The sequence below is a fragment of the Panthera leo genome, chromosome A1, assembly GCF_018350215.1.
Source record: "Panthera leo isolate Ple1 chromosome A1, P.leo_Ple1_pat1.1, whole genome shotgun sequence".
Lineage (NCBI taxonomy): Eukaryota > Metazoa > Chordata > Mammalia > Carnivora > Felidae > Panthera > Panthera leo.
This window is the reverse complement of record NC_056679.1, coordinates 66,915,667-66,929,118: the sequence shown is the minus strand read 5'-3', so window position 1 is coordinate 66,929,118 and position 13,452 is coordinate 66,915,667. Positions and strand designations below refer to the sequence as shown.

Genomic DNA, 13,452 nt, shown 5'->3' with positions numbered 1-13,452 from the left:
AATATAACTTCAATAAGAAATTAAGCCATCTCATAGTTGGCTTTTATTACCCATTTACCTTTATATATTATTAAAGCTCTTTTATAATGCAACAGTCTTTTTCTCACTGCATATTTCTGACTGAAAAGTTTTTTAACTTTTATTATAAATCAGATTCATTTTCTAAACAAATCGATTTTGGTATGTGAGCTTTACACCAGTGAAGGTGGCAAGCCTTTTAAAGTCATGTACCAACTGGAAAATGGTCATTTCAGAGAAGATATACTGAAACAATGCCATATCCCCAAATGCCTCTATGTAAATACTGGACGCAAAAACAGATTCAAAATCCAATCCTATCACCAGCGTCCTCAGTCTCTCTTCTCTATTGTTGTTGCAGCGTTTGTGTCTTTGACTCCTTCACACCATCCACCTTCACATAGCTGTCCTTAAACGATTTTTGGTGGTTGGTTGATCCGGTTTCTATTACTGAAGAGCAAGAGAAAGTTTCAGGAATGTACCAAAATTTGGCATCATCCAACAAGTAGAGTATTTAAAAAGCACCTCCTTGATGGAGTCTACAGGAATGAAATCTAAGGGGGTGAGGGGTGTTACCATATGGGGTACAACAGAGCGAGGGTGTAGGCTGTGGCAGGGGCAAAGGAAAGAAGTCATGGTCCCTCCCAAACACAGAAAAGAAAATGTGGTCTGGGCCAGGCCTGAGAGAAGATGAAATTAGATCTTATAGTCATGAAAGGAAGAATCTGGACAAGATGCAGAATGGGAATCTCTGGGTGAACACACACATTGGCCTTCCCATTGGATGGTGTACATAATGAAGGAAGTTTTGGCTAGACACAAGCAGAAGTCAATGTGATATATCAAATTATAACACTTCATGATCCTATAAGAAGGGTAGGTATGAGCACTTGTTGGTAATTCTTAGAAATTGTTTGGCAGTGGGTCTTAGGTATGTAATTAAATGAAAACTGGAAATTATGTTTGGTTCTTATTGTCATGTGGGTTCCTTATCCACATGAAGTTCTTCTTGGCAATGTCACTGTAGAGTGGTGCATAAATAAGGACCATGAATTTCATTTTGCTCTCATTTAGTGCTACTTGTGTGTTGCCACTGGAGGATGTGGTTGTTTGGGATCCTAGTTAATAGTCCTCAGTGTCTAATCAATTCACAAATAAAGTTTCAGTGATTCTCTACTCATAGTTCGTTTCATTTTGAGGGCCAGAAGCCAATCAAAATGGTGTTGTTTCCCCCACTTAAGTGTTCATTGTTACCAGCACCAGCAAATTACCAGTTAGATACTATATCTAGGGAAGCCAGTTATAGAAGCAAAAGTAAGCTAATACATGCGTAGAATTTTTGGATTTGGAAGTGCCATCTGTGGAGTGAGGTTCTGTCTTAATACGTATATCTGAAGTACAGAATTTGGTCAAGTGGATTTCTGTTAAGTAAAAGGTACCAATAGTATATTACTACCATTGAAAAAATGACTTCCTTGGAGCACTTGGCTGGCTCAGTCTGTAGAGCATGAGACTCTTGATCTCAGGATCATGAGTTTGAGCCCCACATTGGGAGTAGAGATTATTTAATAATAATAATAATAATAACAATAATAATAATAAAATGCAAGAAAGAAAAAATGACTTCCCCTTTGCATTTTTTTTGATTTCCATAACTTGTATTTAGGAAGCCCACCAGAACTTTAGCACACCTTTGTCATATCATTTCCCTGAGAAAACATATGCAAATCATGGTGAGATTCAACCTAAAGGAAGACCAGAATTCACATTATCCCCCTCTATTCACCAGTCATAAGGCTTCTTGTATCTGAGAACAGTTGTACATACTGGGTGTTTAAAAAATGAACAATTCCCGGAGCACCTGGGTGGCTCAGTAGGTTAAGCGTCCGACTCTTGATTTCAGCTCAGGTCATGATCTCATGGCTCATGGGTTCAAGCCCTGCATGCAGCTCTGTGCTGACAGTGTGGAGCCTGCTTGAGATTCTCTCTCTCCCTCCTTCTCTCTCTCTCTCTCTCTCTCTCTCTCTCTCTCTCTCTGCCCCTCCCCGGCTCATGCACCCCCCCCCAAAATAAAATAAATAAACTCAAAAAAATGAACAATTCCAGCTGTGATCAAAGCAAAACAAGACAAAAAAATACCCCCAATTAGCTATTAACCACCCACACACAGGTCTGAACTATACTACTTCTCTAGTGATTCTTTCAGCCATAGTAGAATGGAAATACACCCTAAAATTAGAAGATTGTAAACAAACTGGGTTTTTGAAATCCCATTTAATGTTTAATTTTAAAATGTCTATCTTAATTTGATTTGGCTACCCAAAATAGAAAAATGTTGGCTTCAACTTAGTCTGGCTCTTCTCTGAAACTACCCTAAAGACGCAAAGAGCTCTTAATTAGCACTCACACAATGGGACTTAATTCATAGGCATATGCCACAGAAATAATGTTTCTGCATTAAATTACAGCAGCTGTGAAATCTGTTACCAGGAGTCAGCGAATTTTGTAAAATACTGTACTATATTTCCTGAGAAATTTGCGCCCTCTTTTGGATAAAAATTGTCAAGACATTTAAATGTGAACTTTTAAAAAATGTAGTCAATGGCTTAAAAATAAACACAGTTTTGTTTTAAAGACCGTGGGAAAGGAGGAGAAAGAACAGATGTTAAAGACATTGTGGAGACAATATTAGCAGAGCTTCAAGGTCAAGATTTTGCCACTGCAAGGCAAAAACGGCTATGTGAAGGACCCAGCATTAGGAATCTATCGTTTTCTTTTAAATCAAAATGTGTTAGGAATTTTTGCCCTATGTTAAATTACAAAGCAATGTTTCTTAGGGCTAGTCTTCTCTAGAAAACAGTGGTAAGCATCGACCTTCCTCTTAAGACTATAATTTTTGTATGGATAGGGACAAATTGTCCCTTGAGTGGTCTTTCTGCCTGGATGAAGCAGATCTCAAGGAGATGTTTCTTTCAGATGTAGGGAAATACATAAATATATTTAAAGATACCTTGGGGAACATTTTGAAAATTTTCTTCATTTTTCTTTTTCATCCAAGCATCTCAGTAGAGTTGTCTATCATCACGATCTCTTTCTCCACCATCCCATTGACCTCTGAAGCCAATGCTACCTTTCTCACTCGAGTGAAACATCACAAGCAAGGTGACAAGTGGCTCCATGTGATGGGATTTAGTAGACATCTCCCTCTCCCTTTCCTTATCTTGCATCTTGTTTGACCTTTCTGTACCTTTTGACACAGAGGCCCAGTGGTTCCTCCTTTGTGAAATACTTTCTTCTTTGGTTTCTACAAGTCTGTTCTCACTTCTGTTTCTCTGTCTGTCCATGGTTCTTTGTCTATCTCCTGCTTACTGGGTGCCATCCCCAGCATTCTGTGCTTGGCACTTACCCCTTTTCACATCACACCCTTTCCCTGGGCAAACTAATGGCTCCAAAACAGAATTCCCTGACCCAGTCCCAATTTCCAGTCCCTGCTGGACACCTTCTCCTTTTGTTGGGGACCTTATAGATACTGCAAACTCAGTCTATCCAAAATCAAACCTCTCATCTCTAACTCAGCTTTCCTTTGCTTCCTCCTCCCCCTTCTTCCTTCTGTATTCTCTGTCCTTACGAAACACCAACTCTCTCTAGCAAGTCTTGATTCGTTATGAATCATGTTGGGGCCCTCACATCCTCTGTACTCCGCATCACCCCATCTGGCTGACTCTATCCCTGAACCATCCCTTGAATCATTCTCCCCTCTCCATGCCCACATTACTCTTCCTGATTCAGGCCTTCATCACTTCATTGACTATCGCTATGGCCTCCTGACTGGTCTCCCTGCCTGTAGCCTTACCCCTCTAAGCCATATGACTCCCAGGTGACTTTTCTAAAAGATAGATCTGATTGTGTCTTGTCCCATTTTAAAGCCCTTTACTGGTTCTCCAGAACCCACAGTGTGAAATCTGTGTACTTTTATCATAACATAAAACATATCCCAGAATCTGCTGCCCATCTTCTGACACACCTGACCTTGGAACACTCAGCTGGGATCGTACCAAAACCACTTCACAGTGTTCCTCTGCCAAGATTGTCTTTTTTTTTCTTCATCAGTCTGGAGAATTGCTTTTCATTAACTTTTTAAACAAACTCTTTCCTCCTCAACAGGCCAGGTGTGAGGGCTACTCCCCCATTCTTCCTGGCAGCATGCTTCCATTGTTGCATCAACCACACAGAAGTGGAGTTTTTACCTATTTTTCCACTGTCCTAAGAGATATTTGGGAGTCAACACAGAATCTGATTCATCCTTATTGTAGTTTTTGTTATAACCATATTGGCTACCATTTATTGAATGCCAGGAGGAAAAAAATGAGGTTTGGAGATATTAAGTGAACTGTTCAAAGCCATATGTATCCAGTTGGTTGCAGAGTTGTGACTTAATCTTGGGGTTTTTAGGTGTAAAAGCTGTGCTCTTTTTGAAATAATGCACTATAAATTGAAGGTTTCTTGGTAATATTGCTAGTACCAATAATAAGTATTATAACTACTACTGTGAATCAAGAATTCTACTAAATGCTTTTATACAATGATCAGTTTCTGGAGAATTGAGAATTTATTTGGTTTCACTTCAACAGTTTGATATAAATAGTTCTTTAAAAAATTTTACTAAAGACATTCATAAATTTGACAGGAGTATAGTTAAACAGGTGGACCAAATGACCTCAAATCTCCTTTCCAGCCCAAGATTCCTTGATTCTACAAACATTTTTCTTCTTTTGACTTAAAAAAAAAAGTCTTTTCATAAATGTATTTTCTTAACAAGCTATCCTAGCCATAGTTCATATGGTTATAATAATGTGGAGATTTTTTTCTTTCCTATTGAGAGAAAACACACACACACACACACACACACACACACACACACACACACCCCAAACCCAACAACAGTTCCTATGTGTTTTCCTGTGTAACCTCCTATATAATTGATGCTGTGAATTGCTAGGGATATGATTGGAATTAAACAGGAAATACAGCTTATTTGTCACAGAGTTTAAAACCTAGCAGAGATTGCACATTACCCAAATGATCCCTTCAATGACCCTATAATTAGGAACAGAGTCAAATGCTCACGAATAAAGGACTACTGTACTCTGAAGCTATATAACAAAGAACCTGACCTGTCCTCTATGTCAGGAAGAATGCCCCTGAGGAAGTAAGCTAGGTCTGAGGCTTGGTGAACGAAGGAGGATACTCAGGAGGGGTATAGAAGGAAAGCCTTGCAGATACAGCCAGCAGGCTGTGTAGGGATCTGAGGTAAGAGGCAGTCAGAGGGGGGTGAGTGTGGAAGGAGGTGTCATGCTGAGGCTAGCCATCAGCACTGCTAGGCACCGGGTACTTAGCCTTCACTTGGATTGTCTATAGACCTGAACTTTGACCCATTCTTTGGGGTTGCCCAAAGACAGCGTGGCCCCTACAAGTAAGATCTAGGTCTCCCATATCTTTGTATCTCACAGGGTATACAGATCGGGAATGCTCAATGAATGCTTCTTAATTTACTTGACCTAAGGTTCTTCCCTTCTACCTCCTTCTACCTCTATTACTAGAAGATACTCAAAAATACCAACCTGATTTATTTTTTAATGGCTTGAACAAATTAGTCAATCATTTTCCATAAAATAGTCTGAGCAGAAAGCAATTCTGCAAATCAGTATTAGGGACATGGTGTATGTAAAGATCACTAGAAAACTAATTCTTTCTCTTAAAAATCTACTTTCTTTTTATCCACATTTTCTTAAGAAAAGGTATAAATATATAGCAACATTGAAAGAATTGTATAGTGAACACCCATTGCTATGGATTGAATTGTATCCCCACCAAATGTGCTGAAGCCCTAACCTTCATTGTGACTATATTTGGAGAAAGGGCTTTTAGGCGGTAATTAAGGTTAAAAGAGGTCATAAGGGTGGGCCCTAATCTGATAGAATTGGTGACCTTATAAGAAGAGGAAAAGCAATCTCTCTCTCTGCCATGTGAGCACACAGTGAGATGGTGGCTGTCTGCAACCCAAGGAGAGAGCCCTCAGACACTGACCTAGCTGGTCTGATCTTGGACTTCTAGTCTCCAGAACAGTAAGAAAATACATTTTGGTTGCTTAAGTCACCTAGTCTATAGTATTTCATTACAGCAGCCCAGGCTGACTAATATACCTGTACATTGGACCCACCATCTAGATGCTACATTGACATTTTACTTGCTTCTCTCCCTATGGTTATTGCTTTTTATGGCCTGTTTGAAATAACTGCCTACCCCCAAGTCATGAAAATGTGCCCCTATAATTTCCTCTCAAACTTTATGGTTTTAGCTTTTATATTTAAACCTATGATCTACCCCTAATTAATGTTATGTTTGGTGTGAGTTAGGGGTCACGGCTCATTTTTCCATAGACTCTCCAGTTATTTTAGCACCATTTGTATAAATTCCCCTTATGTTGCTTTGGTGCCTCTGCTGAAAATCAAATGCTTGTGTAAGTGCAGGTCTACTTATCTATCTTTAAACATATGTCAGTACAGGGGGCACCTGGGTAGCTCAGTAGGCTGGGCATCTGACTTCAGCCCAGGTCATGATCTCACAGTTTGTGGGTTCGAGGCCCATGTCAGGCTCTGTGCTGACAGCTCAGAGCCTGGAGCCTGCTTCAGATTCTGTGTCTCCCTCTATCTCCGACCCTCCCCTGCTCATGTGTTCGCATGCTCTCTCTCTCTCTCTCTCAAAAATGAATAAACATTAAAAAAATTTTTTTAATGTCAGTACAGAGCAATCAACATCCAGAAGTTTCTTTCTTAAAGATCATCTCCTTATTTAACCTTTACACACCACAATATGGGTAAGAATTTCATAAGGAGGATATAATAATAATAAATGCTAATAACCTATTGGAAAAAATGAGAACTTGTAACTTTAAAGTAGGAATCAACTTCTCTCTCTTTTAAGGACTTTACATTCATATTGATCATTGAATACATTGAAATCCTTATTTGAAAAGGAAGGGGGCCTTTATTTTTTTTTTCAATATATGAAATTTATTGTCAAATTGGTTTCCATACAACACCCAGTGCTCATCCCAAAAGGTGCCCTCCTCAATACCCATCACCCATCTTCCCCTCACTCCCACCCCCCCATCAACCCTCAGTTTGTTCTCAGTTTTTAAGACTCTCTTATGCTTTGGCTCTCTCCCACTCTAACCTCTTTTTTTTTCCTTCCCCTCCCCCATGGCTTTCTGTTAAGTTTCTCAGGATCCACATAAGAGTGAAAATATATGGTATCTGTCTTTCTCTGTATGGCTTATTTCACTTAGCATCACACTCTCAGTTCCATCCACATTGCTACAAAGGGCCATATTTCGTTCTTTCTCATTGCCATGTAGTACTCCACTGTGTATATAAATTTCTTTATCCATTCATCAGTTAATGGACATTTAGGCTCTTTCCATAATTTGGCTATTGTTGAGAGTGCTGCTATAAACATTGGGGTACAAGTGCCCCTATGCATCAGTACTCCTGTATCCCTTGGGTAAATTCCTAGCAGTGCTATTGCTGGGTCATAGGGTAGGTCTATTTTTAATTTTCTGAGGAACCTCCACACTGCTTTCCAGAGTGGCTGCACCAATTTGCATTCCCACCAACAGTGCAAGAGGGTTCCCGTTTCTCCACATCCTCTGCAGCATCTATAGTCTCCTGATTTGTTCATTTTGGCCACTCTGACTGGCGTGAGGTGATATCTGAGTGTGGTTTTGATTTGTATTTGGAAGGGGGCCTTTAAAGTGCAAAATAAAGAATGATGTTACTACCATTAAATCCTAATTTGAGGTTCACCATATTTTAATAAAGATGACCCAAGAGGAGTCTAAAGTAGTTGAATAGCAAGGGGTATTTCTAAGACTTCGGTATATGAACTTAGACAAGTGATTTTCCTTCCTTTCTTCCTTCCTTCCTTCCTTTCTTTCTTTCTTTCTTTCTGTAAGCAGAAAGAAAGAAAGAAAAGTATGAAAGAAAAAAGAAAACTATGGGGACAGATGTTAACTAGATTTGTTGTGATGATTTCGCCCTTGAACAGTGCAGGGATTCAAGGTGCCAACTCCTGTGCAGTCAAATTGACTTATAACTTTTCTTTAAATTTATTTATTTATTTTGAGAGAACATGTGCACATGAGGGGGACGGGCAGAGAGAGAGGGAGAGAGAGAATCCCAAGCAGGCTCCTCACTGTCAGCACAGAGCCCCAGGCAGGGCTCAAACTCATGAACCGTGAGATCAGGACCTGAGCCAAAATCAAGAGTCGGACACTTAACCGAATGAGCCACCCAGGTGTCCCAAAAATCTGCTTATAACTTTTGATTCCTGAAAATCAGGATAGCCTACTGTCGACAGGAAGCCTTATTAATAACATAACAGTCAATTAACATATATTTTGTATATCTATTATATACTGTATTCTTACAAAGTAAGCTTAAGAAAGAAAATGTTATTAAGAGAATCATAAGGGAGAGAAAATACATTTACATTACTATACTGTATTCATCGAAAAAATCTGCATATATGTGAACCTACATGGTTTAAATCCGTGTTGTTCAAGGATCAACTGTATATACAAATACTGAATCATTACGTTGTATACCTGAAACTAGTATAATGTTATGTGTCGGTTATAACTCCATTGGAAAAGAAGAAAGAAAGAAAAAATAAAGAAGAAAATAAAGGGCCACTTGAGTGGCTTAATCAGTTAAGCATCTGACTTCAGCTCAGGTCATGATCTTGTGCTTCGTAGGTTCAATTCCCGTGCCGGGCTCTGTGCTGACAGCTTAGAGCCTGGAGCCTGTTTCAGATTCTGTGTCTCCCTCTCTCTCTCTCTCTCTGCCCCTCCCCTGTGTGCACTCTGTCTGTCTCTCAAAAATAAATAAATGTTAAAAAAAATTTTAATAAAAAAAGAAGAAAATAAAGTGGTTTTTAGACTGTTCCTATTACAACAGGGTGTTGTAAAGGTTAGTGAGTTTCAGGGAAACACTTTAGTAAAACATACAGATAAAACAGTCCAAAAATATATGGTATGAGATAATTGATAAACACAAGGTGTTTTCCTCGAACATCTGTGTAGTGGGTATTCCTCTTTGTGTAAAAACTTATAACCAGCATATTAACATTCTCCTTTATGCAATTTGGAGTTTGGTCTCTGCACTAATGAAGGTAGAGAGAAACAAATTGCTCCTTTAGATTGAATACACTCAGGCAGGTGAGAGGAACAATGGATGTCAGTCTTTCTTCGCAGCCTCCGCTAAGCTTGCCAACCCAGGTGAATTTGCCTGCCCTGGACTCCGGTAATTCAATAGCCTCTTTCCTTCCGGTAGGGATTGCCTGGCCACTTACAGTCTGCCATGAGTCTTTGTCTCATGCCACTCACAAATGTTGTGGTTTAAACACAAAGAATTTTAACATCCTTCACATCCCAAAATAAACAGCAGCTCTGGAAATGTCATAGGGCTTTCACTGCACAGGAAATGGATTTAAATAATTTGTGGGGCATTGTGCAAACTTTCTGATGCTCTCTCTTCCCTCCAGTTTCAAGAATAAACAAGTATGAGTGTTTGGAGATGTGAACCAAGAAATGAACTTTCTAGTTGTGTTGGTGTGCATTAAAAATCATTCTATGAATGTGGCCTGATGTTTTAGGATATGAAGTTTATATACTCTGAGTATCCATTTTTTTAATTTAAGTATAATAAATGCAGCATTTTAAATAATAAAAGTGACCCTCCATAACAATTTTATTGGTTTGACTATAGGATAATTTACAATATTTTCCTCACTATAATTATTAAAAGCAGCATCAGATGATCAGATCTAATAAGCTAGTTTTGAGGGAGAGAAATCTTTTGCTAAACCAAGAAATATAAACAAATAATAAATAGAACAATATTGAAACAAATAATAGAAAGACAGAATCCGAGTTGTATCTCTTATTTGTATATCAACCCTGGGTGTCTGACTAGGGATTTTTGTACATTTCATGCAGAGAAGTAGGCAAAGAAAAAAGGTTAGCAGTGTCCTACAAAAGACTTTTGGGGAGTGGAAAAGGACCACTCGAGCATGAATGCTGCCTCATGAAGCCAAAAGTAATAAGAGTTACAGGAAAGTCAGGTGACTAAATTATTCCAGCCTGGAGGCAGGCTCACCTAAAAGCTAAGAACTCCACTGCGAAGGACTAGTTCCCTATGCCCTTGACAATATCAAAAAAATAACATGTTAATAAGGCTAATGGCTCTTAACAATTCCTTTCAAGCCCTGTTTTCTATGTAACATGGCACATTCTTTGGAAAGAAGCGTGTTTATTCACTTCAATTAGTTGGAAATCTCACTTGCCAGGGAAGAAATATTTCAGGAGCTCTGGGGAAAACATTCCTAATCATTGGAAAAGAAAGTAGCACTGACTTACTGGGTGAAGAAGTAAATCGGTACATAAAGCAAGAAGAGATTTTAAGAGCTTCTGTTGAATTTCCCTCTCCTGATTATTTTGACTTTGTTTTTCAGTTTAGAAATGTACATATAATAGCATGGATCTCTACGATCATAGTCACACAAAAATATATGTTAGAAAAAAAACTAGGTGTGGGCAGTAATATTTCACTGACCCAACCAGTTCCACATTAAAAAAAAAATCTTTGTTTCCAGCTTTGTTTCAAAAAGAAACAAAGCATCCCATTGGCCATCAATCAGTCATGTACGTTGGCACCTTTTCTAATTCTCTGTAAAGAAACATTTCCTGCTATGTTCAAGTTCTAGAGATCAGTTTGTGTGGTGTCTTAATGACCTAGCTAATTCCTCTCTTTAACTCAGTGTTACCAACTTGTTGAATGAAACTGTATTTTTCTTGCCAACTACCCAGTTAATAAAATGGCCCATTAACGCAGTCCAATCTCACTGACTGATTTTGCTGTGGTGTCTGTTCTTGTTCCTGCTCCCACGAACACCACACTTGACTGGTGGGGACACGCTCCCTTTCCTTAGAGCTAGCTTCTTCATGCAATTTGCCTGTCAGTCCTTTGGGGGCAAGAAAATCATCATATTTATTTCTATTTGATCTTATTCATTACCAATATCTTATTTGCATTTAATTTTTAGCAAATGGTTCATTCATCTAGGCCTTGGCTTCCTTTAGCTGATATCCTTTCTCTTTCTTTGTTTCTTTCTTTCTTTCTTGCTTGCTTGCTTGCTTTTTCTTATACTGTATTTGAAAACCAAGAAATATTTGACACCAGAATGTTTGACTCACTTGAATATAATGGCATTATAGAGATATAGTCACACAGGAGAAGAAAAAGGATTTTGAACAAAGCATGCCAGTAAGTACTTCATATGGCCCCCAAACACACGTTTAGATTATGGTACTTGATCATAGAATCAGAAAATCTCCATGTTGCCACCAAACTTGGAGGTCGGTAGCTCAGCATACATCCAGTTCAACTGTAGTTGATGAGCAAAAAGCTTTCCCTTACAAATGCCACATTCCTCCTAGAGTGAATAGCTGTACCTGTTTATGGATGAGGATGTGCTTTCCCTTTGGATACATAGAATTGCACATGGCCATAGGGTGATAATACACTGGCCACAGATTGGCTGTATTTGATTAGCACTTGAAATGAGAAGATAGACTTCTGGGTAAATATGGTAGACATACATATTTACATTTGCTTCCTCCTGAAACTCACTAAAAAAACAGTAAACAGACCTAAAAACAAAAAACAAAACACTATTGCATAGGGACGCCTGGCTGGCTCAGTCGGTTAAGCATCCAACTCTTGATTTCGGCTCAGGTCATGATCTCACAGTTTGTGTGTTCGAACCATGCATCGGGGTCTGTGCTGACAATACAGAGCCTGCTTGGGATTTTCTCTCTCCCTCTCTCTCTGTGCCTCCCCTGCTCATACTCTCGTTCTCTCTCAAAATAAATAAACATAAAAAACACTATTGCATAAAACCATCAAGAGCAAAAAGTGGGGGTAGAGGAAACAAGAACATAAAACTTTGGAATCTGGAAGTAAGATTCACAAATGACAAGTTGCCTAACAGAAATGAGAAGGTTGAATCCTAAACTGGCAGTGAGGAAAGCCAAAAACAACCCAAATTATATTGTAGAACTGCCACAATTAGAAGGTCCCAGGCATATTTGAAAAGAGACAGAAGTGGGACTAAAAACAGCAGGAGTGACTGAAAGTCTACTTAGAAGAAATGTGACACACATAGTTGCTACTCAACCCTGCCCAATGGGGCAAATGCAAATGGGGTATGAGATAGTACAGGTACACAAAGCTAGACACAAGTTGTCTAGCCAATTTTCATTAAGTTATTCTACAGTCAGCAACAACCCAAGAATCTCAGTTGCTTTCAACAATATAGGTTTATTTCTTGCTCACATTACATATCACTTTGGATTAAGAAAACAACTCACAGTATCAAAGAAAATATTTGCAAATCTGATAAGAGTCCAGTATCTAGAATATATTCAGAGCTCTTACAACTCAATAATAAAAAGACAAATAACCCAATTTGGAAATGTATAAAGGATTTAAATGGACATTTCTCCAAAGAAGATACATGGCCAATGAACCCATGAAATGATGCCCAATACCATTAATCATTAGGAAAATACAAACCAAAACCAGAATGAGATACCATTTCATACCCACTGAAATGATTTTAATCAAAAACAAAAAAACAAAAAACAAGTGTTGGTGAGATGTGGAGAAATTATAACTCTCATAACTTGCTGGTCAGAAAGTAAAATGATGCAGCCACTGTATAAAATAATATGCCAGTTCCCTGAAAAGTTAACCATAGAATTACTGTATGACCCCAAAGTTCCTCTGTTAGGTATATCTACCCAAGAGCACAGAAAACATATATTCATACAAAACTTGTATACAAATGCTCTTAGCAGCATTATTCATAATGGCCAAATGGTGAATACAACCCAAATCTCCACCCACTGATGAATGCATAAACAACATGTGGTACTGGGAAATTGGGAAGAAATGAAATTGTTGTTATTCACAGATGACATATAGCTGTCTGTATAGAAAATCCAAGAGAATCTACAGATAAATTATTAATATTAATAGGAGAGTGGGACACCTGGCTGTCTCAGTCAGTGGAGCATGCAACTCTTGATCTTGGGGTTGTGAGTTCAAGCCCCATGTTGGGTATAGAGATTACTTACTAAATAAATAAATAAATAAATAAATAAATAAATAGTCTTTTTTATAAAATAGGAGAGTTTAACAAGTTTGTTGAATCCAAACATACAAAAATTAAATTTCTATGTAAATGTAGCCAACAGCTAAAAAATTATTTTTTCCATTAAAAAAAAAGAATTAAAAATATCAAAGAACCAGA

At 38.4% G+C, this 13,452-nt stretch overlaps 1 protein-coding gene across 1 annotated transcript in view; it reads right to left on the bottom strand.

Annotated features, from left to right (window-relative positions):
• Positions 1 to 245: 245 nt before the first annotated feature.
• LOC122214302 (claudin-18-like) overlaps positions 246 to 13,452 on the bottom strand; it is a 109,763-nt gene continuing 96,556 nt past the window's right edge. Inside the window, exon 3 of the mRNA XM_042929252.1 lies at positions 246 to 468. Coding sequence (XP_042785186.1) covers positions 365 to 468 — 104 coding nt within the window. The 3' untranslated portion in view covers positions 246 to 364. The remainder of the gene's footprint in view (positions 469 to 13,452) is intronic.